Source organism: Aspergillus uvarum (genome assembly GCF_003184745.1).
Source record: "Aspergillus uvarum CBS 121591 unplaced genomic scaffold BO82scaffold_28, whole genome shotgun sequence".
Classification (NCBI taxonomy): domain Eukaryota; kingdom Fungi; phylum Ascomycota; class Eurotiomycetes; order Eurotiales; family Aspergillaceae; genus Aspergillus; species Aspergillus uvarum.
The window spans coordinates 95,623-122,030 of record NW_020291325.1 but is presented as its reverse complement, the minus strand read 5'-3'; the positions used below and the strand labels follow the sequence as shown (position 1 = coordinate 122,030).

Genomic DNA, 26,408 nt, shown 5'->3' with positions numbered 1-26,408 from the left:
CTCTTTTTTTTGTCGGGCTTTGATCCTTCTGTGATTAGTGGAAGACTGCAGGGTTCTGCCGCTCTGTGCGAAACCATCAATGTCCAATTGCAATGGAAAGAAAGAAATCATGACACTCAACAGTTCGAGCAGCAGCAGCAGCAATGACACACAGTCTTCGAGTCATCAATGGAAGCACAGCATGACCTACAATGAAAGGATTAGAAATACAGAATCAGCCTCCGGAGGCAAATTTCTGGTGCCCTGGATCCGGAGTAAGGCCTCAGGCAGGCGGATAAGTCCGGCAGTCAAAGCGAACTGAGGAACCCCCCTCGCTTCTATTATCGGGGTCTGACTCCACAATATGAGCACATCCAATTCCGTTGTTACCGCCATCCCAGCTGCAGATGACAGGTTTACGGATCTGCGGCATTATTTCGCTCGGTTTGCAAATAGAAATAGCACCTTACTCAAGAAGAATTGAGGCCAATTCGGTCATAGTCAGCGAAGTAATCATCAACTCTATCGCCACTTTGTCATTCATATGACTCGATGATGAAGGCGTCTGCTTGAGAACGTTGAAGCAGATACATGCCCATAAATTCATGAACAGGCGGTAGGATAGCCTGCTAACCAAAGAATTTACCGATAACTTGACTACGAAAAAGAGAAAAAAGAGAAGAATATCGTAAACCCATCGGCACTATCATTAAAAGTGAAGATCAAAGCAAAGCAGCAGCAACGCAGCTCAACTCGACTCCGCTCCAATGGCAAGGCATCTATAAAATACAAGAGGTACAAAACATGTGCGAACTATCGCGCATCTGTTACCCAAGGCCTCTCAATCTACTCCTCCTTGACACCACCCCGCCAGTTCTTCTCGGCGCTCTCGACCGAAGCCTTGTCGGTCTTGACCTGGCCCTGGTTCATGAAGCTGTTACCAGACTTGAAAGGGCGCTGAAGGTCACCGGTAGCAGGCTTGCCGAAGATGTGAATCTTGACCAGGTTGGACTCAAAGGCACTCTTGAGAGGGATGATCGACTGGATCAAGAGGGGGTTGGTGTACTTGAAGTAGAGGTGCATCACACCCATCATGCCGACACCCATGAGTTGTCCACGGATCAGCTGGCGCAGCTGTCCCTTGTCGTACTCAGCGTTGGTGGTAGTCACCGGGCGAGGCTCCTCGTTGCTACCCATGGGGGCAGGCTCGACATACTTGAGCGTAGTCAAGTCTGGGGATTCGTTAGTGAATGTTGATCCTCACTCCGGCCACTCCAGACATACCATTCTTTTTGTTGATCTTGGCTTGAGTATACAAGTAGAGACCCAGGATGATCACGTTGGACAAGATGTACATGCAACGAACAAGAAGGAGGACATCAGGGTTCTCGAAGGGGACCTTCTTGGCCAGCTGCATCATCACCACGATGATGGCGAGGTTGGTACTGCGACAAAGAATGAGGCTGTCAGCGATGCCATTTTCGGGAGGCGACAATGATTTCTGCTTCGACTCTGGTGAGGAAGGCTTCGAAAGAACTCACATTTGAGGGGACACCATCTTGACGGATTGAGCAGCAGTGCTGGAGGCCTAAGGGGACCCTTTGGTGATGAGGAGCAGTGCGCGATGGGGTGAAACAAAGATGGAGACACGCGTGCAAGGACAGAAACTTCCTAAACTGCGAAACTGGAGCCCCGGGAAAGTGTGCCAGCTGTCCTGATAGCGTAGTGTCACGTGGCCGAGATTCGCCACTATCGGTATAGCGCTATCTATGCCACACGCGACCCAGATAACGTCAGCGATAAGCAAAGCTGTTGTGGCCTTACGCTTAAGGCATAAAGCTAGCCCACCTGGCTGGCAAGCGCACTTAGAGATCACCTGTTCTGATTATGTAACCAGTCCAGCGACCATCATGCTCTGCACACTCTCCTACCAACCTCAACTGCCTCTCTACATACAGTCAAGAAACCTCCACCCTGCACCATCTGATGCAGCTCGAGACCACTCGACATGAAGAGCAACCTGGAGAGAAGCTATTGAGTGCAATGGCTTTTCCTGACAAAAGTGTTTTCTTGGGCCATCGCTGCATCAAGACTTGAATGACTCGACCCAGCGGTGGTATAGACACTTCAATGACTAACCTCTCCCCAGACTGTCTATTTGGTTGCTGATTGCTGATTGAGTCTTACCTCGTGCTTCTGCAATGAGTCTTCGGAATCTACAACGGCAACCAAAACTATGCTCTCTGGTGAGGCCAGCCGACTGGCATACTCTATGCTGATCGAGACCTCTCCGTGGTAGGCAGCTGAGCAGGTTCCTCAATCGGGACTAGCGTCGCTCCACGTTCGACGCCCGTCTTTAGCGACCAGGATGGCTTTGACATTTCTGACTCCTTCAACCATCAACAACGCGCGTGCTTGAGGTGCATCGGATCGCTACAACATCCACCATCGCACTCCACCCCTTTTAATCCTCGATTGACGCGACATTTTCACCCTTCCGGTCCCACCCCTCGAAACTATTCACGATGCCTGGCGGAAAGGGAAAGTCCATCGGTGGAAAGGGTGGCTCCAAGGACTCTGCGGGGAAGAGCCAGAAGTCTCACAGCGCAAAGGCCGGTCTGCAGGTCCGTAATTCCAGTCTCTTCCTTCCTTCCTCCTGGGAGTGGTGTCGGTCACGGCGTCCATCGGCAAGTCGCGGGAACGCGTGGATGGGACAGCTGTAATGGGAATTTTTTCCCTTTGCCCCTCACGCATGCTGTCTCCTGCCGTTTAGCTATACTTGGTCTGCTCTCTGATTCAGATGGTCGCTTGTGCATTTATGGCTCACAAGCGCGCTGGCTGTTGCCGCACGAAGCAAGAGACCCGGTCATCCGCGCCTTCGAACCCCCCTCCCAACACCCACCCTCGAGTCTGACTTTTGACCCCAACATGCATTCATCTATTGCTCCTGCTTTTGATCCGTAAACTAACATCTAGTTGTTAAGTTCCCTTGTGGACGTGTTAAGCGTTTCTTGAAGAACAACACACAGAACAAGATGCGCGTTGGTGCCAAGGGTATGCCCATCTGTCGCACAGTGTCCTCTTCACTGCTGCTAACATCTCCCTTCTTCTCCCAAAATTTGCTGACAAATACCACCTACAGCTGCTGTCTATGTCACTGCCGTCCTCGAATACTTGACCGCCGAAGTCCTCGAACTTGCCGGAAACGCTGCCAAGGATCTGAAGGTCAAACGTATCACGCCTCGTCACTTGCAGCTCGCGATCCGTGGAGACGAGGAACTGGATACTCTCATCCGTGCTACGATTGCCTTCGGTGGTGTCCTGCCACGCATCAACCGCGCACTACTGCTGAAGGTCGAACAGAAGAAGAAAAGCAAGACTGACGCTTAAAACCCTCTTAACGGCGGACCGGATACCCGACGAACAAACGGCGTTTCGATAATGATGAATTCAGACCCCGGGGGTGGATTAAGCCCGTTTTTCTATGCCTTTAGTCTTCACCTCGCCCTTGGCCCTTGACCAGCATGATCCGAAGGTCTCCAGGAGTGGATACAACGGGCACGTTTTCTTAACCTCCCCCGGCACGTTACCCGTTCGAAATGTTTCTTTAGCTCTGTTTGTCTCTTTCTGCTTTCTTTCATGTGCTTATCCCCCCGACAGTTTTTTTCTATCCTTGTCTCCACTTAAACTTCTCGTTTTCATTTCTATCCAGGGCGCTGTAATGGGAAAAAGGGAATATCTCGGCAGTCGGTTTTATTGATTTTCTATTCTTCTCGTGTTGCTGCTGTTGACGTGTCTATCTATTTTTCTCCATGTCTCTTTATAATCTACTATGAAATGGTGTTGTTTGTGCTGATAGCACTTGGCGAGACTGGTTCGGATATATCCTCCCTTGTCACATGATAAAACAGATTGACTTTTGGTTAGAATTGCGGACTATTCTTGGAGAGAGCGGTGCGTTTGAGAGTAACTGACAGCAGATCAAGGCATAGAAGCCCAACCCTCTTTTAAAGGCCAATTCTTACAGTAAACAGATCTATCGATGCATATTATAGACGAGCATTGCTGCGTGCCAGTCAGCTGTATTGCGTGAGGACAACCCTAATCAATAGTTTGGAAGGGACAATAGAACCGAATTTGTACAAACCTTTAGCCCAGATGATGGACGACAGAAGAAACAACCGCGGATCCGGGAGCGTCGAGTCTGGTAGGTCGGTCCTGGGCAGAAAATATATAATATAACCTTCAATCTACCCGACTGAGCACGCAGCACGGGACAGTGCAGAACACCATCATTGCCAATCCACAGCAACTACATCTCACTCAACACCGGGATCTAGATATAGAGAGGGAGAGGGAGAGAGCAAATGGTGTAACTACAAGTAGTCAGCCCAATGAAGTTCTCTACTTGTCAAGCGCTGAATACCCTGGAACAACACGCCACAGATAGTGCAAGCCGTACGTATTCTACAAGTCCGCCCAGCCCTTTCAATACCCCGGACCTGACCTCTTAATCACTAAACACATTGGTGTACTCGAGGACATCCGGGAGTGAGAAAACGATACCTTCAAACAGACAAGAGACCCCGAGATTCAATAGGCAATCAATACATTACACCTTAGTACTCGACAGTCTAGTAGTAGAAGAGACGGAAAAGACAAAAGCTCAATAGCTGATACACAGTACACGTACAAAGTTCATGTCGATCATATTTAAGGAGAAAGAAAAAAAAAAAAAAAAAAAGAACAAACCCATCCACCCATCGTTTGAGACTGTTGCCCTGGCATCAAAACATAAGGCAACGGCCAAGCAGAAACTCTTGAGCAGCCAGCAAAATGCAAGCACCCGTTCCGAACCGTTGTTCTTCTTTCCCACCGAAAACTGGAAACCATTGCATGCATCAGGACTTTCCGCCCCAATGCGCCCTCTTCTCGAGAGGTGTCCATGCGATAAGATTCATCAAACGATATTAACTGGATTACAAATGCACGGACAAGTCCTCAGATATAAGAGCCCGGTCAAAGGAAGGAAACAGTCCAGGCATCAGGCGCAACGCAGATGCAAATGCAGCCTTGTGAGGGAGACCGACCCAACGAGGTCCAGCCACACAATATGAGTGCCTAAACTCGTATAAGAAGAAGTCGAGAACAGAGATTGGCATAAAGAGCGAATGAAAGGGGAGAAAAGGATAAAAAAAAAAGAGAGAGAAAAAAACATTAATTGATGCAGATCGCCCCATATACAAACAGATAAACAAACAAGAAAGAAAGAAATAGTGAAGATGCAAATGCTGGTAGGTCATCATCTCTCTTGCTAAATTGACAGACATCGGAGTTCTTTTTCTTTTCTGTGGTCGTCCTTCGTAGTCTTCTTTCCCTCGAAAATAAAATCAGATTTTATCTTGCTTTCCGCCGACCCAACTTGATCGAGCTTCAGGGGTTATAAGATCTGAATAGATAGTGATGATTCTGCATGCAAGGCGCCCGCGTCTCAAAAGTTCAGAGATTTCTTTTTTCTGATGTGATTTTTTCCGCGCAGCAAGGAGAAAACATAAAGTGTCCGTTCAAATAGCGTGCCTGCTGGGCTGCCCCAAAAATAACGTCTAAACTTGGCTAGATCAGAGAAATATTCTTTTGTGGTTCTCTCGGTAGAGTGTCATCTCGTCATCCCTCATCGAATCGTAAGCCAATAATCGCAGAACAGGATCAGGCCTCGTGATATAAGAGTCGTATGCATCTTGCGGCAAAGCAATCTAACAAGTTTCGTCGTCTTCGTCTCCCATCAATAGATTTTACTCCACAATAATTTCCACTCCGGAGCTGGTGCGCAACTCATCACTCCCACGCGTTTGGTGTCCGGTCGGGCGTCGAAATCCTGGACCTTTCTCGGGCATCGGGCCTCGCGGCTGTCTAACGGGCATGCGCTCCTGTGACTGTCCGTCAAATCCAACTCCGATGGATCGGTTACTACCAATGGGACCAGCGCTGGAGGGTTGACTTTCCGGCTGCTCCCAAGAAAACATACCCCTCAATCTCCGCGGGCTCGCGTTAGGCCCTCCAATCCCAGTTCCCAAAGAAAGACTGCTCAGACTGTTCACCAACAGGCTGTCGTCACGCTGCATGCCGAGAGAGGAGCCGGACGGGGCGGACGTCAGGGTAGGGGTGTTGGACGTGCCGCTGGTAGTGCCGTCATAGTGCTGAAGGCGTGCGCCGTTGGACTGCAAGGCGGCAGGGAAGCTCGCAGAAGAGGGCACGGGCGAGGGGGTGTACGAGCGCAAGTCGGCAAACGATTTCGCCGCCCGCAGGTTCTGTGTGTTCCCGAAGTTGCCAGGGGAGTCCAAGACTCCGAGGAAACCAGATGGCTGTCCGCGCAGGGTGTTGAAAGGGGTGGGTCCGTCGCCCCGAGACTCACTGAAATCAATGGTGGCCGCGCGGTTGAGTCCCCGACGTGCCGTTTCAACCGGTTGCACTGGGGCAGGGATAGACGACATGGGCGGGCTCACATTAGTACCGGGTGCAACCTTGAAGACTTGGACCTGTCGCTGCTCTCCCGACCCACGGGACGCATGCCCAAGTCCCATGTTGTGGGCAAGAGTGTGGACCGTACGGCGCTGGATAGGCGAAAGGTTGGCCGGGAACACCATGGAGTCGCGGGCAGTATCCTCCTTGAACAGCAGCAGTTGCGAGTAATACGACAGGGTTGTGCTGTCATTCAAATCGACGTCTGTGGACAGATGAGGATCGTTAGCGATACACAAACAGCGCGAAATCATGAGAAAGCATCTTACCCAGCTTCTGACCCCGCTGCGACACGGGCGACGGAGAGGTCGCGGGAAGGTGGGAGGTGAGAGAGGACATGGAGCTCTGAGTCTGCAGCTGCGAGGTGGCCATCGGACGGTGCTGTTCTTCCAACTGGCCACGGCGCTCGCGCTTCTCACGCTCAATCCGCTCGCGCTCCTGCAGAGGGAGCATTTTCTTATATTCAACCCGCAATTTCCGACCCTGCAGCTCGAAATGGTTCAGAACCTCGATGACGGTCGCAGTTTCCTCTGCGGAAGTAAAATTGGCGAAAGCCAGTCCTCGAAAGACACCGTTGTCGAAATGGTAATTGAACGCATAGGGAAGTGGCAGGTTAAGCTCAGTCATGAGCTGAACCAATTGCTCCTTCTTGACTGCGAACGGAATGTTCTTGATGACAATGGCCGTTGGAATCAGCTCATCATCTGCCTCCGAAGGGCCCGTCGGTTCCTGGCGCATCGCGTTACCCTGAAGAGGACCGGGGCCAAGGTTGGAAAAGCCGCTCGGGATGCCCGGCTGCTGGTCGAGCCACGTCTATGGGAATGGAGTTAGCGGACGCAACATAACAGTAAACCAGTCAGGGGCGAGCGGGACATACAGTTGGCAAACCAGCTCGACCGGTGCGCGAGGTGGTCTTCAAGCTGGCCGATGCGGATCGGATGCCTCCCAGCGCTTGGGCGTTGGCGAAACCATTGGGATTCCACGTCTGAGAGCCCGCCAGGTCGTAGGCATAGGCGTTGTTGTGCAACGAGGAGTTCAGGCGCTCCAGCCGGCCAGAATCGTAGCGAGCCATTGAGTCCTCATACAGATTCACTGGCATGGGGCCGTACGCGTCAAATTGTCGCGACGGCTGGCGGTGCAGAGGTTGCTGGTGACGCTGGGAGCCAGGAGAACGCGCCGAAGAATTGTCATGATACATTTCCTGAGCTTGTTGATAACTCATGGCGACGGAGAGATTGTGAATTCCCAAGAAACAACCAACCCGAGGAATGTGGGCACTGAGATCCACCACACAACGATTCGTTCAATGAGAAGCCGATATTCGGAAGGAACTATTCAAACATAGGAGCGACCGACAAGGCGCTAGGACAAGCAACAGGTAAATCACCCAACGACACTAAGTCACGGATGATGATCGAGTCGTGCGGAATTTCGAAATTCGGAAGGAAACGGTCGAAGATAAGATCAACCACCAACGAGAAGCGGATGACCTAAGTCGGCGACGATTGAGAGTGAAATAAAGAGGGGGAATGCGAAGAAGCGAAGAGGAGACTAAATCGCAGGCGAACTAATTGTCTCGTGACGAAAGGGTCATCAAATGGCCGTATGAATCCTCAGGCGTTAATCGGTTTCAGGAACTTTTTTTCTTCCCACTTCCCTAGGAATATTAGAAACGGGCAGGAAGGGCAAATGGAATGGAGATCAGAGGAAGGGGCAGGGAGAAAATAGAAAATGATGCGAAAAAAAAGACAATGACTATGATGAGGATAATAACAAACAAGTGAATAAGAGAAAGAGGAAGAGAAAAGAAAGGGAAGAGAAATTGCCACTACTTGGGTGAGTGGGGGGGAGGGGTGGAGGATGTAGTGGTAGTGGTAGTGGTGGTGGTGGGTGTTGAGGGTGGGAGAGACACCAGGAATCCGACCTGGTGTGTGCGGAAGGCCGATGTGAAGACGAGGCCCGGAATAGTGGAGAAGGGGGAGAAGGAGGTGGTGGGTGATGGTGGTGAGGGGAGGAGGGAGAATAGGAAAAGAAAAGAGAACGAAGCAAGTAGCAGGAGGTGGTCCGGCAGGAGGAGAGAAAAAGGGAAGAAAGGACAGGGACGGAAGGGGGGGGGGGGGGGGGGGGGGGGGGGGGGGGGGGGGGGGGGGGGGGGAGGGAAGACTGAGACTGAGGGAAAGTAAAGTGTAATTGAAGCAGCAGAGAACAGAGCAGAGAAAGCAAAGCAGAAGCAGAGCAGAGCAGCAAAAGCAAAAGCAAAGCACGCACGCCAAACGGCACGCAGAAAAGCCGGGCGACCGCTTGGTTTAGCCTTGATCTCTGTCTTCCTGTCTCTTGTCTCTTGTCTCTTTTCTTCTTTCTCTCTCTTCTCTGGCCCTTCTTCTGTGAACCAGTTGATTTGGAAATGTGGGTGGGCTGGTGTATGTAATCACTCTCACAGGAAAATAATGCAATGATATAATCAAATCAAATCAAATCAAAACAGACTCGAGCAGATGGAATAGACAAAAAAAGCTTGGGACAAGGAGAGTTTGCTCACAATCAATCAATCAACCACGGAGGAATTCAAGATGTGGTCCGGAAGAAGGTGATCACCCAGGCACAGTTGAATGAATAGATAGATGGATAGGTAAGGCAAGGCGCAGGCAGGAGAGAATGGGAAACTTCAAGGGAAACGAAAGTGAAGAGACACAACGAATGGGACGAAGGGATTCCCGCAGTTGAACTGCCAATGAATGCCAATGAGGGACGGGACGAAGAGACGGGGAAGATCGAGGGTATCCAGTGGATGCAGTGGACAGAAAGCTCGCTAGACTTGTGTGGTCGTGGTCTTGCTTTGCCTTTCTCGTTGCACTACTCCAGTCCTGGCAATTGAGATGGGTCTCTCGTTTTTTTGTCCCTCTTTTCTAGCTCGCTGGCCCTTCTTGTGTCTCTTTTCTCTTGTGTTTGTGTGTGTTTTGTTTTTGATGATGAAGGTGGAAGTTTGGAACGAAGCCGAAGGGGAGGCTGGATGGAGCGAGATGGAGAACCCTGATATCACCGAATGAGGTCACTCGATACAATCCTCTCTTTCTTGGTGGGGATGTTCGTCGACCTATTCTCGACTTCGCTTGCCTTCCTTCGTCCTTCTGGCTTCTGAATTGCTTTGCTTGTGCAGCCCTTGTTCAAGGTGGCGAAGGCAGGCAGAGAAGCGATTGCTCAGGAAACGTTGGGAAATGGAGGCAGATTATAATGGAAATTGAAATCTGAGGCTTCGCCCAAAAGAGGCAAGCAACGATGATTGGTGGTTGAGCAATGCAGGCGCAAATCCAGAATCGGGGCTGTCTGCAAGATTGATGCTAGACCATGGAGATGGGAGGGCTGGGGCCAGGAAAGAAAAAAAAAAGCAAATTATATATATGTGTATAACATATACATATGATCAACGGCAAATCAAAGGAATCACAATCACTTACGGAAGTTGAGGAGAGCTGCAGTGGTGGTTGGCACTCAGAGAATCAAACAGTATTGGTTGGATGCGTATACAGAAATAGGCGGACGAGATCTATCGAAACTCCAGGAACAGACCAAGTACTTAAGTACCTCACATCTACTGTAGGATTCTCAGGACTCTAAGAATACTAATGGACTTTTAGGAGAAATAAAATTGGGGAAGTGTACTCCGTACAGAGAGGGTATAGAGAGGCTAGTTCTCCGTACAGTACCGTCCTTCCGGGACTAGCCTAACTACGGGCTACCTGACTAAACTCACTGGGTTAACTAGGTAGGTAAGTTAAGTTAACTATTGTAACTTGAAAGGTATGGCCACCACCACCGCCACGGAAGAACCGTTTCTGTCGGATGAACCTCCTGAAAGGCTGGAGATTCAGGTACCAGATGAACTCTACCGGAGGTTTGGGATTAACTCGGGTTACTCGGAATTGCTGAATGACTCATGATGGTTGATTCATGCATCCATCCTTTCGTTATTGACCTGGCTTTGAGTATTGTTACCGCTGTACAGTAATTGCCAGATTGACTGGCTGCCCCTGAACAACCCCCCTATTAACGGTGTTTGAAGGAAAAGACACACAAAGAAGGTGAAGAGCAAAGCACGTCGAATCACCTAAAGGATGATGACAGGAAATGTCCTGTCTGCCTTCTCCGAGATTATGCATACATTTAATCATCGTTCTCGCCACTGCGACTGTTTTTGAAACCTTCTCTTTGTTCTCTCATCTCCCCCCCTGAGGAAAGAACTAATGATTTTCCCATGGCCATGCTTCCCACCGCGTCATCTCCCGGTTACCCCTGCTGCGTAGTCAAGCGATTGTCGCCATCTGGTCTGTTCTCCTGTCGATGTGTGTGTTTCAGCCTGGCATCGTGTCTGGATGTCCCTGATGGACCAGCGTGAGAACACAGCACCCCGCCTCGTACCTCTCCCCCCTCCTCCCCCTTCACCCACCCGTCGCCCCCTCCTCCTTCAACCTTCCACTCTGAGCCACTCTTGGTGCCTTCTTTAGCTTCCTTGGGTATAGGAGATTATTTTCCCATCGAGAGGCGGCGTCAACCTGAATTGGATCCTGTCATTAGATATGACGCATTGGTCCGAAGATCGTTCCCTTCTTTCGCTATCGGAGATTTCTGTTGGAGGGAACAGGACGAGATGAGAAGCATCAGCAATGAATCGCTGCCCATCCTGCTGCCTTAAACCTAACTCCCACAGATCACTTCATTCCATGAGGCAATCCCCATCGATGGTCCCGAAATTGTTCCTTCTTGGACGGTTTGTACTCGGGGAAACTGGAAGTACAAGCGGTTCGACGCGTCCCTATTGCTCCCTAACGCCGTACCTAGCTAGACTAGGTACGGTGGATTCGGGATCCGCCTCTCGGTGGGTAAACACATGCCCTATAGCTTCAATACTTCTTGGAAAAACAACAATCAAATTCAAAAGTCAAAAAAAAGGGAGGGAATTCTCCACACAAGCTTTGCCAGCTTGGTCATTCCTTCACCTCCGTTGTCAGTGAGCTTCGTCATGAAGACAAGCGATCATGCTCGATGAACGAAATCCCAACACCATCAGAGAAATTGTGAACGAGAACATAGCTGGCCGGGATCAAAATAGCCTCCGGCAATGCATTTGGACGCAGGAGCGACTAGCGAGGCGCGAGTCCCGAAAATCCTACCTGTCAATCGGGTTTAAGCCCGGCCCCTGATGAGCGGTACTCCATACGACTCTATTTACCCTGCATCTGTCTAATGGAATTCCGGACAAGACACTATCGCTATTATTATTATCTTCCGTGCTATTATTATCGCTTTCCACCGCCGAAGCCAATTTTACTGCCTCGTCTACATGACACGCAAGTGTCTATGGGGTTCCGGAGTCCGGAGGAGTCTCCCCTGAGATGGAGTACTGTGCAAACTGACATGCGCAACGAACCATCTCCGCCAGCTCATTGTTCCAGCCTCTTGATGGGAGTGCGACTTGCACATGGACTGTTGGGTATAGCAATTAAATTCTCATGGTATGGTCAGCAAGTTCCATGACCAAAAAAAAAGGCGGATCTGGAATAATCCCATCGGCTCCCGCACATTGACGGTCCAACGGAAACCTGGCGATAGGATCCGAAAGGGCGAGGCCACAAAAGCACACCCATACAGTGCACACACACACACACACACACACACACACACACACACACACACACACTCACACACACACACACACACACGCCATAGGGATCCGCAAGTCCCCGAATTCTGGCTCGTTATGGGGAATGGTCCAATTTTCTGGCGGTTTGGGATTTAACACTCCGAAGCTAGAACCCGCTAGAGTGTCACCAGAACCTGTTAAGCGGAGATGTCAGATTTCCCGCTTGCCTGTTTTCCATTCTCGAAACAGCAATAGCAGCAGCAACAGCAGCGCACGGGATCCTCGACTAACTGTAATCCTCCCCATTGTCATGCAGTGGCCCGCAATCGACTGGGCTGGCATTTGTCCCGATCAAGCTGGAGAGAGAGAACGGGGGGGAAAAGCCCTCGCTAGGCGAGCACTAAAAAGACAGTCTTCGTCTCTTACTAGTAGAGTCCCATCGGCGAAGCGTTCACTAAATCCACCACACATCCTGTTTCGGCACTTACCTTGGGGGTCTTCAATCCTCAGGGTAATTTATTCATGAAGACAGGGCCAGTCCCGTGGCGTAGCTCGCCGGGGAGCTTCTATGGGCGATCCCGAAGTGAGCTAAACTCGCAAGCGCTTCCATAGAATATTCTTAGTCTATTCCCAGTCCACCGAGGGCCGGTTTTCCCTACCCAATGGAGGAAATTGGAATGGAGTCTCTCAGACACTATGGTCCTACTAGTGATTCATCGTCATCGCTGATTGGAAGCTGCATCGGATTAATATTTATTACTATGGGACTGACTGCCATTAGCCTCCGCGGCAGCAGAGATAGGGGGCAAGCCAGTCTCGGCAATCCAATCGCTTTCGTAAACTCGAATGCGACTTGGCAGTATCAACAAGCGTGCAGAGGGAAGTGCAATGCCAGCAGAGTGATGCCCGAATGTGCTCCGTTATGGAGGACCATGCTGTCGTACGCGCGGGGTGCAGAAGGAATCCCACTAGCTAGGTGAGTTGATCCGAGGATAGTCATATCTACACAGGATAATCCGCCCTCCCCCTACTGACCTGTCGAGTTGCTACTATTGAGAATCTCTTTTCATTTCAATAGTGGATAACTACGATCAATTGTCTAAGTTCCTCTTTTTCTAGCTCTTCCACCCTTTTTCTGGCTAAACCCTCGTGGCCACAGGGCTTCTCGCACCCACGCAGCACTTGCTACCACCACACAGCTCAAGTACCTCGAAGCAAGACACCAGCCCTCGTGGCTGTGGAAATAACATGATGCAATCAAGACGAAAAAGCAAGCGCATGGGACTGCGCCTCGTATATCCCGTCAAGGCCAATCTCTGCCATACAAACGCTAATGGGAGGTGAAGATCATCATCTGGCAACATCCGTTAACTGGCCGGAAGGACAAGTAGACGGGTGCATTGTATTGACGTGCCCACTTTCTTGCTGTTGCTCGCCGAAGTCATGTTTGCGACTTATGTCATTCACCTTAAACATTTCACTTTCTCCCTGATGTCTTTGTCGAGGAGGGCTCGCAGTGCCAGCAAATGTGTTGCGGGCTGCAGATTTGGTTACCCAACGACGCCAGCAAGAGGGCTCGATGATCACCCTGTGAGGGAGTCGATTTACGATTCTCTCAGATCATTGAAACGATGATGACATTTCCCTTTCGTTGCTTTTGTGATTTTTCTTGTTCTGTTCTCAATCGCCATACTCTTCATATTTTTGTTCTGGTCTGTGCAGGATGGAGCTAATGCAATGCAACATGTAAGCCACCTGATCCATCATTTTGACCTCGCGCCAGTCGCCACTGGAGTGCGATAACCCCCCCTCCCCTCTTTCCAAGAGGAGACGGACAGAGGACACCTACCAATATGCCCAGATGGTGCATACACTCAGAGAAACCTGCCCAACAAAGAACACATCCATACCAGTGACATATAAGTCGCTCCTTTCTCCCCTTTCGCCTTTCCTCTCCCCCCTTCCCTCCTTTCGGTTCAAAACAACATTCTCACAGCAACTTCACTCGCCCCCGTTCCGACTGAGTCACCAACCTGTCACTCTCGAGACTACCCAAGGAACAGACCGACCTCGCCCAAGCAAGGGCTGACGACCCCCCATCGCCCTCCCACAATAACAACACACACATACATACACACATGCAAAGAGAAGCCACTGGTCCTGTACGGAGGAATCCGTACATGAATTGTATGTACGTGCAGTACATATGAAAGGTCAGATACCTTTTTCCTGATCCGGCCTCAGTCACATCGCCCATGCAGCATGCTACGGAGTTAGATGGGGCCCTTACTGGACCTCCGTTCCGTCGTTCCGTCCGCCAGGAGCGAACAGAAAAGACCCCGTGGACTGGGAAGTTTGTTTTCTCTCCCTCCCCTCCTGTCAGCATATGTCATTTCGGCTGTTCCCGTGGTAATTTCGGAAGGGATTGAAGAGAGAGAGCGATCAACCCGTGAGTGCGGTCTTTTGGTCGCTGTCTCCGGTGAGTGTTGTTAGGTAAGGCTTACCTTGGTGATATCTAAACGCTTTGCTTTTTTTTCAGTTCCAGTTGCTTTGCGTTGGATAGATATCATGTCGGGTCTGAAGTGTGAAGGCCTTGAGGTGGGTTGCTGAATTCGAATGCCCACATTCTTCTGGGAAGTGGTGTGGAGGTCGAGGGAGATCTCTCATATTTGATGGTGTCTTTGCGTAGCGTGGTGTCTAGGAAGGGCAGCACTCTACTGTAAATACTGCAGAGCGGTCATTGCTGCTGGTGTGGTGTAGGTGTAGGTTTCGATCGAGGAGGTTGCTGGCGTTTTCATCCTTGGACTATCTGCTAATCCAGTCCTGGGATTTCTTATCTGGCTCCATCGACACTCGCTCCGAAATGAGTATGAAGGTGGCATGGAAAGTTCGCTGATCTGGTGTCCGATCATTGCATCTCATTTGATGTTTGAGGCAGCTCTGTGCTCTGTATACTTCTGTGGTAAGCCTCTAACGTTTCTTACTGTGGGTGATTCGCGAATAAGTTCACCACCTCCGCGTGATAAGTATTGGCCTTCTCCTAGCAATTGTCGATAACATTCACTACTCTTGCTTCGCTGTATGACCATGGCCAGTGCCATGAAGCAGTCACCTTATTCTATCAGCAAGTGACTGTTTCTCCCGACTTTTACCAATTGGAGCCCCTGAGCCTCGATACTCAACAAATATCGAGTCTAGACTGCCAGCACCAGATTACCTGACTCAGAAGTATCTTGTTCATATTCATCGAAACAATTGACTAATTGACAGCAGCATTCTGAAAACTTGACAACTGCAGTCGAAACCACATCAACAACCCTTCTCAAGCCCAAACAACATCAACCCGACAACAAGAAATTATCTCCAATCTACCAAAATCATCACTCATACTTCCATAGTCCACCATTCATAGATCTAACCAACCAATCCCCTTCAACCCTCCCACTCACTTCCCACCCTTCTCCTGCCTCCCCACTGATCCCCCACCACCATCCCAATACTCGTACCTAGCCACTCACCCTCACAACCAAACAAGAACCCCCACCCCAACAACAGCCGCAACCGAAGCAGCCCCACGACCCGCCGCCACCACCCCCGGCGCCGCATTATCAGTAACTCGGGCCCCCTCAGCAGAGACCGCGCCCGTCGCCGTAACCGAATCAGCCCGACCCGTTGCACCACCACTACCACCGGAGCCAGTAGCACTATCCCGTCCTCCCCCAGTCGCACCAGCAGTAGCAGTACTAGTCGTACCCGTGACCCCCGACCCAGTAGCACTAGCAGTCGCATTGCCCGTCGCCGACGCATTCACCGCGCTCAGCACCGAGGTCGCAGCCGCCGGGTTCCAGGTGGTGGTTGACAGGGAGCATGAAGTTAGAATATCGTATGCGTCTGTCCCTCCCAGCCCCATGGGATTAGTTTTATGCTCCGCTGCGGGGTGCTCTGCTATAGAGATCCTTGGAGGGGTATGCATACCGTTATCATGAAGGTCGTTATCATCGTCATCATCATCATCATCGTGGTCATCATCGTGGTCATCATCGTGATGCTGCTGAGTCCGGTAATACCCGATACAGGCCTCGCACAGCGGGATGAGCGTGGCTGCGCGGTCCCACTGGCAGATGCACTGGAGTTCGGCGCGGTCGTTGTCGGTCTTCGCGTCGCAGGCGTGCGAGATGTTGACGACGGGGCCGCACGGCTCCCAGCAGCCGTTGGGGACATCGTTGCGGTCGAGCTCCCCGCCGGCGGTGACGGTGGTTGCGAGCAGGAGGCCGCTGAGGGCTAGGAGCTGGGCGATGCGCATTTTGGTTTGTTTCTGGTTTTGCTGTTGGCTGCAGATGCGAGATGCAATGGAGGGAGAGACAGACGGACGGACAGACAGAAGAAGAAGAAGAAGGAGGAGGAGGAGGAGGAGGAGGAACTGGTTATGGAGATGAGATGAGAAGGCTCGTTGAAAGTGTTCTGAGTGCGATTTTGTTGCTGGTATCGAACTCTAATCGACCGGGACCGTGGAGCCCATCTTTATACTTTACTCGAAGGCTTGCCTTTCCCCTCATTTTCCTTGGGTGTAGGTTTCTATATTTGCTTCATCGCTATTTCTTGATCGTAGGCTACAGCTTCCTCTTCCCCTCCCGTCCCCTCGCGGAGGTAGATGGAGCACTGAGAGCACTGCCGATGCCGAGTTCGCTTGAGTGACCAACACCCCTCCATTCATCCGGTGCGCAGAACCCTCGTAGCGAGGAACTTGGCAAGCGAGACCAGAAGCTTGCTATCTGGATGGGACCTTACTCAGCCTCGCGGTCGCCAAGAAGGTCGAAGGGGAGGAGGCCGCAGGAGCAGGACCCTGATGAAGCGGCGATCAACATTCGAAAAAACCAATGTACCACCCCGTAGAAAGTGGTTGCCTGGTGGGCTTGCAGTGGTTGGCGATATCGTGGTTCAGAGAATGGTTCTGCAAGTTGGGCGTTCGCTGGGGGGGGAAAGGGTTTGTTGGCAGATCTTCGTCCCCGGCTAGGGAGTGGTAGCTTGGCTTTTTGGCTTTGCAATCGCGATGGGTGGCAGCTATGTCATGCAGAGTCAGGGTTCATCCCGACTGATTCTGGACCATATTGTTTCTGGGAGGGGTAGATATTTAGGAAGAGACCCGCTGCTTTGGATTAGTGATGTGGTGTGCTTATATGGAAACTTAGGCATGGTTACTCGGTGGTGTGTAGAGCTCTTGCGGATTTATTGTGGTGGTATGTGATGATATTCCCATCACAGTACAAATCCAAACATCCCGCGCAAAAACAGGGTAATTGCCAGTTGCAACAGGGAGCCTGGGTTTGGGTGGAGAAACGTCAAAGGTGCAGGGAAGATTCTTGAGAAGATGCATACATGGGATGGCCCTGACAAGCCCTGCACCGCCTCCTTGCTATATATAGAGAGCGTCACACGTTAATCGAACCACAAGCCAGGCAGAGTACTCATCTGTAGGTTAACGAAACTATGCTGCCTACAATCTCATAGAATATGCAAGAAGATTGACAGTCCGGACAACAACTGCCCATAAATCGATTGTGACTATGAATATGTACATGTACCAAATATCACGAAAAAGGGCCGGGCGGCTTTCGGGATGTGATCACTATTCGGGACTGGTCAACTTGAAAGCACCTACTACTCCACAGTCCTTTTGTCCTATACAGGGCCTAGTATAGTAGATGGATACTTTCCGGAAATGAATTCCCATACACACTCAAAAGAGTAAAGCTGGCATGCTACCTACCTACCTTAGGTCATCATGAGGTCAGTAAACCGCGTCGGAATGTGCCGTCGAACAACCCCTCATTCGGTCCAATTTGTCCCATTACATGTCATAAGATCCCTGCCGTCTGAAGTCCCATGTTTCCACCTCGTGCGTGACTTGCTAGTAGTACATCCTTAGTATACTCCATACATCCTATTCCTATCACTATCCGGATATCTCCTATACGCATCCCACTTCCCACTTTCCAATGGCCCGCGCTGCGATAAGCAAGATGTCCTGGGAAAATCATGTCCTTCGGCCGGTCCAGAACGCCCCTCCGTCGATAATACCGACTCTGATATATGGGACCGCATGGAAGAAAACCCAGACTACGGATCTGGTTCACCAGGCGCTGAGCACTGGCTTCCGTGCCGTGGATACCGCTGCCCAACCCAAGCACTACCGGGAGGATTTAGTCGGAGAGGGCATTCGCAGGGCCCTCAACGATGGCGCCATCCAGCGCAAAGATCTCCATGTAGGTCCCGTCATTACACCCTTGTGGAATCTCAATTTCCCGGACAAGCATACCCTGCTGCATCATGATGCATGACCCCCCGGTGGCTAAGCCAGGTTTTAGGTCCAGACCAAATTCACTTCCGTCCGGGGCCAGGACCCCAAGGATATGCCCTACGATCCGAAGGCGTCCGTGACCGAGCAGGTCCATGCCTCGATTCGTTCATCGCTGCATAATCTGCGTCCGGCCGAGGCGCCGGAAAGTGCGGATGAGGCGTACATTGATATGCTTATCCTCCATTCCCCACTGCCCACCATGGCGCAGACGCTGGAGGCCTGGCGGACCTTTGAGACGTACGTCCCGCACCGCATTCGCAACCTGGGGATCTCGAACACCGACCTGTCGGTTCTGGAGGAGTTGTTCACCCAAGTGCAGGTGAAGCCGTCGGTGGTGCAGAATCGGTTCTACGCCGACACGGAGTATGATGTCGCGCTGCGCGCCTTCTGTCGGGAGCAGCACATCGTCTACCAGAGCTTCTGGACACTGACGGCGAACCCTGATCTCGTGCATTCAAACGCCGTGCAGTCATTGGCCCAGCGGGCAGAGCTCTCCCCGGCGACAGCCCTCTACTGTCTGGTCTTGGGCCTAGGGTATACCACGGTGTTGGATGGAACCACCAACACGGCTCGCATGAAAGAGGATTTGGCTGCTCTCACGAAGATCGAGCGATTTTCTGGTGCTTCGCCAGAGGTGTGGCAGGAAATCCTGGCAGAGTTCCGACGAACAATCGGGGAATAAGCCATGGCATTGGCTGAGAAGGTTTAGACTATCCTTTCTACCGTTGTGTCAATGGGGATAAAAGAAGGAAACACGCGACAAAGTGTGGAGGTTGTCTCGTACTTCCGGCGGAATCTCGGTCCTGGCCCGTTTGTTCTTGGCTATGCCCTCTTTTGGCTGCTGTTTGCTCTTTCCGTCCCTCTGCGGCCCTCTTTCCCCAGCCAAGTAGCATGGGAGCAAAAATTTGACCAGCCAGAACTCCATCGAAGCCGCTTGAAACATCTGGAGGGCCAATAGTTCTGGGGATCACGGCCATCTGGATGCCGAACAAGGTCGCGGCTACTGTTGATAGTAGACGATGATTGGATAGGAGGCAGAAGTGGAGAGCGTACCGGTCCAAGGCACGGCCGAACTAGTGCTTAGACAGCCTCAAACTGTTCATTTGTAGTAGTATACCAGTCAACTAAACAACAAAGATTTTTTTTCTTTCTTTCTTTAAAGGTTCCCGCTCCGACACTGGGGCGCTCAATGATAAGAGCCGGACCAGAAGATGAGTGCCAGTGACTCAGTGCTGATAACGTTATAATTTCTTAGCTACCTAGTACTCCTAGTACTTGACCCGGAGTCAACCAGTGCTAATTTCTGCTTTGGCCAGTTGCCAGCCCCAATCAATCAGCACGTGCAAGTGACAACCAGCTGAGTCAGCTATCTGCAAGACCCGCCAATCAACTGGCGCAGTTCCAGCAATTGACCTCATCACCGCCCGCCAAGCTTCTCGATAGGAGGAGTTTTGCAAGACTGGAAACGCCGTTTTTTGTTCTCTAAATCCACCAAGACCGCGGCGCCATTAGGACCCATTAGGATCAGCTTGGTATTACTGCGGAGCCTTGGAACTAGGAGGGTCGTGGCCGACAGTTTCAGCCCAGTCCTTCTTTTTTATCGAACACCTACCTACTCACCGGTATACTACTACTATTACTACTACTACTCCTGCCAGTGCGTACTTTATTGTGCAGCGCTGGTGCTTTTGGCTTTCCCTGCGCCCGCCCGCCGTGTTCTCCCCCTCTGCGACCCTCTGCGACCCTCTGCGACCCAACTGGTTCGAGTCCTGTCAAGGCCGTCTGTCTGCTGTCTGTCTGTCACAGTCGCCCTGCCATCGTTCCCTACAACTTCCCTTTCTCTTGCGTCTGTGAGAAACAGTGCAAACCAAACGACAATCCCATACAATAGCAAACGATTGTTCTCAATCAAGCCGTATCCGCCTATTGCCTGACTCCCGCCTTTCGCGTTCATTTCTTGCAACTACTCCATCTAGCGTCTGCGGCGGCGCCCGTCGCGTCTCCGCCGTTGACACTTGCGTTCTCCATCCACCCTTGTCCACTGCTCCTTCTCCTCCTGCTCTGTTCCTTGTTTGTCCTATCCTTCGAGTGATATAGCTCTGGGACTATATACCTTCGCCCACCCCCCACGACGTCTATGACTGTCCTTGATTTTGCGATTTCCCAAATCAGCCAGCCGTGCCAGCTGAATACCCGCCCGCTTATCCCCCGCCATTCGCCCACCCAGCAGATCCCGAGCAGCGAGTCGTTCCTCCCTCGCTGATCGCTTATTTCTCGGACTTTTTATCCTGCCCCATCCCTGAGCACGACGGAACACGCGAATCGACCAAAAAAAAAAAACTCCTCTCTCCACAATAACCGCTTGCTTGACCGACCGTCCGTAGGTCGTTCAGTCGCCTGTGATGAGCCCTCAAGGAATCACCCGCAAACGACCAGCTCCTGGCACATCTCCCATCGTGCACCCGCAACTTGGCCCGCTCACGAATTATCCCCAAAATCCCGGCAACCAGCTGTCGAACGACCAGTTCCTACAATGGGGCCAGAATCCCTCCTCCAACGTCTCCAGCCCGTCCTACCCTGATGCGAGCTCTTACAACCCGGCGGCATACACCTCGAACTCAGATGTCCCGGCCTCCACAGTGACGGCTTCCGGCCAGCTTGCCCGGCGCCAGACCCCCACTCAATTGGTCAACCGCAGTCGCGGGTATGACCAGACGTCGGCCTCTTTCTCAGACCATGGCAGTGGCTCTGGCGAGTCCGGTGGATGGGGGGAGAGCCTCAGTGAGTTGTATGAGCGCGCGATGGTCGCGAAAAGAGAAGTCCAAGCCAAGCGGAAACAGATCCCTCCTTTCGTTCAGAAACTGAGCAGGTACGCTACCCCGGAAAAGTAACTTGAATCAATGAAATAGGTGACCAACTAAGGCTGCAGTTTTCTGGATGAGTCTAAAAACACCGATCTGATTCGGTGGTCGGACGACGGCAACTCTTTCATTGTGATGGACGAAGATGAATTCGCGAAGACTTTGATTCCGGAGCTATTCAAGCACAACAACTACGCTTCTTTTGTTCGCCAGTTGAATATGTACGGCTTCCACAAGAAGGTGGGGCTCTCTGACAATTCCATGCGCGCCAGCGAACGGAAGAATAAGAGCCCCAGCGAATATGCGAATCCATACTTCAAGCGCGGTCACCCCGACTTGTTGTGGTTGATTCAGAAACCTAAAAACGCAGCCGGGCAGGGCAGCAAGACGGGCAAGGGCAATGTGCGGGTGAAGACGGAAGAGATCGAGGAAAATGATAATGACGAGTACGTGGATGATGCCTTGGGACCTGCACGAGATGATCGATCGCGCAACCGCCAGCTGTCCTTGATCACGGGGAGCCTCATGCCGAAGGATCAACTCGCGGGGGTGTATAGAGAGTTGCAAGCGATTCGCCAACAACAGCAGATTATCTCCAACACCATCACCAAACTGCGGAGGGAACACGAGCAACTGTATGCGCAGGCAGCCAACTTCCAAGAGCAGCACACCAGGCACGAGAACTCTATCAACGCGATTTTAACGTTCTTGGCGACAGTCTACAATCGCAGTCTGCAAGGGCAGGAAGGGCCGCAAAATCTAGCGAATTCGTTTGCTGGGGCCATCTCACAGGAGCATGGCAATATCGTTGACATGGACGATTACTCGCTCGGGTCTCTAGGGCCTACCGACCTGACTAGCCCAACGGGACCGCGGTCGCTGAAAAAACAGCAGCTCCTGCTCAAGGCTCCTCCGGGGCCAGACCGTCAGGGCCGTGCCACGACCTTGTCCCCAGCTTCCACTACCTATGACCGTTCACATTCGCGCGGTCATGGCCGGCAAGCCAGCGTCTCTCATCCGGGACATGTCGAAGAGGTATACGACAACAGTCCTCGGCAGAAGGAGGCGCAACCGCCTTCAGGGTCTCATGTACCCCAGCGGGACATCATGTCAGTCATTCAAAATTCCAACGCCCGAAACGGTATGCCAACGAGTTTCGCCGACTTCCCGAATGTGTTGTCATCGCTCGAGACTTCGGGCGGTAACTCGCCACTTACCCCCAGCCAACGCGCCGATATGCTTCGCCTCATGGCCCATGAGACAGGCTCCGGTGGAGTCAATGGTGCATCGTCTCCAAATAACGCCTTGGTCACCCCGACGCCTCCGCCGATGCCGCACAACTACTCCGGTCGGCTGGCCAATACACGTGCGGAGATCGACAACCTGGTCAAGATGCAGGCCGAGCAAGATCGCTCTGTGCAAAACCTGACCAACCTCTTACAACCCCTCAGCCCTACGGGCACCATACCCGGAATCAGCATAGATGGCAGTGCGCCCCCTCCCCCACTTGACCTTGATACTATCTTCAATAACGACTACTTCACGGATATTGGAGATCTGGAACATAATAAAGCTAGCTTAGGTTATGGCGATCCGACCGGGTCCGTGCCAGCCACAACCGCGGCGGACCCGGTGGTTACCGCCGGTCCCAATGATGGTGGGATCAAGGACGCGAACGAGTTGTTCGACTTCGACAATCTCCCCGCTGATAATGATCTCTTCGGCGGAGCCAATCCCCCACCACACAATCCGGGCTTCTACCATGGATTCGATGGCAGCGGGTACGGCGGAAATGACCTTCACGCCGGCATCGGGGCGGATGGGCCGCTTCCTAATGGCAAAGACTCTAGCAGAGTTGAATCTTTGCCTGATAGCAATGCCACCAGTCCTGCTAACACTGTGGACGAGAGCCTACAGTACGGTGGGCTAGACACGGGCAACGATGCTCCGGGAGGTAAGGGTCTTGGTAGCGGCGTGAAACGGCGCAAGAAGGCTTGATTTCCGACTTTACGATATTCTACTAACGGGGGTCGGGCACCGACCAAGCTTGACTGCCCAAAAAAGGACAAGGGAGCGAGATAGAAGTGAGATGCAAGTGCACGTATACGTGGGGAGTCTCCGCAAGACTGAATCGCGAAGTCTATGAGGAAAATGCATTCTACTTTCTCCGCTTTTCCTATCTTTTAGTCTCTTCGTCCCCAATGTGTATCAGGTACCAAGGCCATGCCTTTTGACTCCCCCTCCCTCCTTTCCCCTTTCCTTCCCCTTCCTCCACTGCCCTTCGATTCCTCAAACTAGAATCTATGTTTTTATCTATTATGTTGTGATGACCCACCAACAAAAAGAACCAAGCAGGAGGGATACGGCCTGGAAAAGATCAACTTGTTCATATTTAGAAAGAGAAAAATGTTAGCTAGTTTGGTCTGCTTCTGATGTCTAGGCGATCGGTCTTCTCATGCAGTGGCATTGGTAGAAATCCTTTCGGGCCATAATATAGTAATGAATTCTTATGAGAGCGGTGTGTGTGTGACCTGGTTGCTCAGTATCTCTGCGTTTCTGCTAAGCCTACCACAACAGAGAGTAGATGGAGACTCTCTTCGAGGATCAAAGCTACTGATTGTGGTGTGTAGACACGACATAAGTCATTGTTCATGGTCTAGAGTATCTGTGAATCAATGGGTATGATTAGCATATTAGCAAGTACCTCATATCTAGCTACCCTTGCCTTGAATCCAAGATAGTAGATCCATCCATCTATTATAGATTCCCTACCAGATTATATTCCAAGCATATAGGATCAACCAAATGATCTCTACAAATCCAGTACTGTACACACACCAAAATACCCAGTACGTTACTACCTATAGTAAACTGTTTTCTGTAAGTAAAAAAAGGCTAGCGCCTCCGCTCCCTCTCCCACTCCAAATCCCCAACCCGGCCACGCTTCCGCTCCCGCTCCCGATCCCGCTCCAACCCTCTCTTCTTCCCCGACGACGACGAGGAGGCCACAATCTCCCGCTCCTTCTCGCGGGGATCAATCACCATCAACGAATCCACGTCCTCCGGGTGCTCCTTCTTCCAATTCAGATCCTTGCCCAGCGTATCCTTCCCGAACCGCAGCTGGTGCGTCAGCCACCCGCGATCATTTTCCGGGTCGCCGGCTGCTGCTGCTGCTGCTGCTGCATCAGGGTTCTCGTCGGCGGCGTCCGGGTTCTCGTTCCACGATTGGCACGATTGGCAGTTCGCGATGAAGTGCAGGTCGCATAGCTGGGCTTCTTCGTCTTCGTTTTCCTCTTCTGCTGCGGTTGTCTGGGATGTTGGATGGGGGGTGGGTTTGCTGCTTGGTTTGGTGGCAGTGGTGGACGGGGTGACGGAGTCCGCATTCTCGAGCTTGGCCTTGAAGGCGTTGAACATCTTCAGCGCTTGGGCGTCGGCGGAGTTGTTGCTGGAGAAGCCGGTGATTCCGTTGCTGCCGCCGCCGCTTGTTCCGGGGGCAGCAGTGCTGCTGCTGCCGGGGCCAGGGCGCCGGCGGCCCCGGATGGCAGTGGAGGGGATCATGGCTTCCAGGGCAGATTTCTTGTGCGTGGAAGGATCGTGGACCGGGGCCGTGCTGCGGCGCATCGAGGCCATGACGGCTTCGATTTCGGCATTTGTGCGGTCGAGTTTGGTTTGCTTGGGGGCTGCGGGGGTGGGCTCGGGGGAGGAGATTGGGGATTCGGGGTCTGGGAGGGGGAGTTGGTTGGATGGGTCGGGGGTGCTGGGTTTGCGCGTGGGCTGTTGTGCTGGTTGTGGTGGTGGCATGCTCGATGTTGCTGTTGGAGGAGGTCGTTTTGTGTGGAGTGGTGATTCTTCTTTTAGGTCTGGGTCATGTGGTTTCTTCGTAGACGAGGAGGATGCTGCTGCATCGCTGACCAGCGTAGCGTTGTACTTCGGTTTCGCCGCTCGCACGGGAATCCCTTCCTCCTCGTCATCATCCCCCTCCCCGTCCCCATCCCCACCGGCGAAACTCAACAGCGTCTTCTTCGGCTTCTTGCTCTTCTTCTTCGCAGCACCCTTGCCCTTCTCCTTCTCCGCCCCCCTTCCTGCTGCTGTTGGCGCAGCAGCAACCCTCCGATTCAGAACCACCTTCCCCGCAAACCTCCCCAACTCCCCGACCTCACACCCCGTCACTTTGACAGGATACACCGGCCGTTCCGTGCCCGCCACCACCTCCGCCTCCGCAATCTTGAGCACCGTGAAAATACTGTCCCCCTCCACGCGCCCAAACAGCGTGCACTGCCCGTTCAGCTCCCGCTCCGTGTTCGCCAAGGTGATAAAGAACTGGCTGCCGTACGTCCCGTCCTCGCTCTTGGCCATCCCCACGAGCCCGCGCCGGTTGAACCGCAGCCGGCTGTGCAGCTCATCGCGCAGCACGATCTTCTCGGTGGGGTCGCGCGCGTCCGGGTCCGTCTCGAACTCGGGCTCCTCGTAGATGGAGGTGCCGCCCGCACCCGTGCCGGTCGGGTCCCCGCCCTGGATCACGAACCCCGGCGCCACCCGGTGGAAGATCGTCCCCGTGTAGTAGTTGTCCGCGACGTGTTGGAGGAAGTTGCGCGTTGTGAGCGGGGTTTGTGCGCCGAAGAGGGAGAGGTGGATTGGGCCGAGGGTCGTGTGAAGGGTTGCTGTGGCCGTGGCGGGGGGTTCGGTGTTGTAGTGGGTTGACATTTTGGACCGGGGGTTTAGGTGGTGATGTGAGTGGGTGTGAGGGTGGGAGTGGGAGTGGGTGGTGTGCGACAGGGAATGGTAATGGTGCGATTAAGTCGGGCTGCGTGTATAAGATGGGTGGATGGATAGCGCAGTAGGTGTATGCGATGGTGAGGATGTTGTCTGTGGGCTTGCTGCACCCCGCGGTGAGGTGGGAACTGGGTTGAGCCGCGGAGAGAGGTTGACGGAGGGTTGACGGGGATAGGAATGAAGGTCAAGATGGAAGCCGAAGCTTTCCCGGGAAACTTTCGGCTGCGTCACGTCCTTCTACTCCGCCCTAACCACTGCCGCTGTCTCCCACTTTCGCTCG

The 26,408-nt window shown here is 52.4% G+C and overlaps 7 protein-coding genes across 7 annotated transcripts; 3 read left to right on the top strand and 4 right to left on the bottom strand.

Annotated features, from left to right (window-relative positions):
• Window positions 1-478: 478 nt before the first annotated feature.
• Window positions 479-1,350, bottom strand: BO82DRAFT_354535 (PHO88 family protein). The gene is made up of 2 exons (XM_025635227.1): window positions 1,264-1,350; window positions 479-1,211 (listed from the first exon to the last, which is right to left on the bottom strand). The coding sequence occupies exons 1-2, from the start codon at window positions 1,334-1,336 to the stop codon at window positions 826-828; spliced, it is 459 nt and encodes a 152-aa protein (XP_025491702.1). The 5' UTR covers window positions 1,337-1,350; the 3' UTR covers window positions 479-825.
• Window positions 1,351-2,290: 940 nt separating this feature from the next.
• Window positions 2,291-3,712, top strand: htz1 (histone H2AZ). The gene is made up of 3 exons (XM_025641568.1): window positions 2,291-2,603; window positions 2,964-3,033; window positions 3,122-3,712. The coding sequence occupies exons 1-3, from the start codon at window positions 2,505-2,507 to the stop codon at window positions 3,367-3,369; spliced, it is 417 nt and encodes a 138-aa protein (XP_025491701.1). The 5' UTR covers window positions 2,291-2,504; the 3' UTR covers window positions 3,370-3,712.
• A 1,721-nt stretch (window positions 3,713-5,433) lies between these two features.
• Window positions 5,434-7,915, bottom strand: BO82DRAFT_80506 (putative R3H domain protein). Its single transcript, XM_025641567.1, has 3 exons — window positions 7,376-7,915; window positions 6,768-7,311; window positions 5,434-6,703 (listed from the first exon to the last, which is right to left on the bottom strand). The coding sequence occupies exons 1-3, from the start codon at window positions 7,718-7,720 to the stop codon at window positions 5,772-5,774; spliced, it is 1,821 nt and encodes a 606-aa protein (XP_025491700.1). The 5' UTR covers window positions 7,721-7,915; the 3' UTR covers window positions 5,434-5,771.
• Window positions 7,916-15,656: 7,741 nt separating this feature from the next.
• On the bottom strand, window positions 15,657-16,439 carry BO82DRAFT_374699 (putative GPI anchored protein; the record flags this gene model as incomplete). Its single annotated transcript, XM_025637434.1, has 2 exons — window positions 15,657-16,027; window positions 16,112-16,439. 2 exons carry the CDS (start codon window positions 16,437-16,439, stop codon window positions 15,657-15,659), a joined length of 699 nt encoding a protein of 232 aa, XP_025491699.1.
• A 1,839-nt stretch (window positions 16,440-18,278) lies between these two features.
• On the top strand, window positions 18,279-19,624 carry BO82DRAFT_354525 (putative aldo-keto reductase (AKR)). The gene has a single exon (XM_025635226.1). The coding sequence runs from the start codon at window positions 18,547-18,549 to the stop codon at window positions 19,174-19,176; it is 630 nt and encodes a 209-aa protein (XP_025491698.1). The 5' UTR covers window positions 18,279-18,546; the 3' UTR covers window positions 19,177-19,624.
• Window positions 19,625-20,662: 1,038 nt separating this feature from the next.
• Window positions 20,663-23,561, top strand: BO82DRAFT_80348 (heat shock factor family protein). The gene is made up of 2 exons (XM_025641566.1): window positions 20,663-21,363; window positions 21,424-23,561. Exons 1-2 carry the CDS (start codon window positions 20,897-20,899, stop codon window positions 23,351-23,353), a joined length of 2,397 nt encoding a protein of 798 aa, XP_025491697.1. The 5' UTR covers window positions 20,663-20,896; the 3' UTR covers window positions 23,354-23,561.
• A 553-nt stretch (window positions 23,562-24,114) lies between these two features.
• cwc27 (putative peptidyl-prolyl cis-trans isomerase) lies at window positions 24,115-26,285 on the bottom strand. Its single transcript, XM_025640785.1, has one exon. It carries the CDS (start codon window positions 26,057-26,059, stop codon window positions 24,251-24,253), a length of 1,809 nt encoding a protein of 602 aa, XP_025491696.1. The 5' UTR covers window positions 26,060-26,285; the 3' UTR covers window positions 24,115-24,250.
• Between the last annotated feature and the right edge of the window lie 123 nt (window positions 26,286-26,408).

Bases quoted from the DNA above. Each gene is read 5' to 3' on its own strand.
- BO82DRAFT_354535 (XM_025635227.1), bottom strand. From the start codon at position 1,336: ATGTACATCTTGTCCAACGTGATCATCCTGGGTCTCTACTTGTATACT. The intron at 1,212-1,263 runs GTATGTCTGGAG...ACGAATCCCCAG, and splicing joins CAAGATCAACAAAAAGAATG to ACTTGACTACGCTCAAGTAT.
- htz1 (XM_025641568.1), top strand. From the start codon at position 2,505: ATGCCTGGCGGAAAGGGAAAGTCCATCGGTGGAAAGGGTGGCTCCAAG. The intron at 2,604-2,963 runs GTCCGTAATTCC...CTAGTTGTTAAG, and splicing joins GCGCAAAGGCCGGTCTGCAG to TTCCCTTGTGGACGTGTTAA. The intron at 3,034-3,121 runs GTATGCCCATCT...TACCACCTACAG, and splicing joins GATGCGCGTTGGTGCCAAGG to CTGCTGTCTATGTCACTGCC.
- BO82DRAFT_80506 (XM_025641567.1), bottom strand. From the start codon at position 7,720: ATGAGTTATCAACAAGCTCAGGAAATGTATCATGACAATTCTTCGGCG. The intron at 7,312-7,375 runs GTATGTCCCGCT...CCATTCCCATAG, and splicing joins GTCGAGCTGGTTTGCCAACT to ACGTGGCTCGACCAGCAGCC. The intron at 6,704-6,767 runs GTAAGATGCTTT...ATCTGTCCACAG, and splicing joins GCAGCGGGGTCAGAAGCTGG to ACGTCGATTTGAATGACAGC.
- BO82DRAFT_354525 (XM_025635226.1), top strand. From the start codon at position 18,547: ATGCCCTACGATCCGAAGGCGTCCGTGACCGAGCAGGTCCATGCCTCG.
- BO82DRAFT_80348 (XM_025641566.1), top strand. From the start codon at position 20,897: ATGAGCCCTCAAGGAATCACCCGCAAACGACCAGCTCCTGGCACATCT. The intron at 21,364-21,423 runs GTACGCTACCCC...CTAAGGCTGCAG, and splicing joins TTCGTTCAGAAACTGAGCAG to TTTTCTGGATGAGTCTAAAA.
- cwc27 (XM_025640785.1), bottom strand. From the start codon at position 26,059: ATGTCAACCCACTACAACACCGAACCCCCCGCCACGGCCACAGCAACC.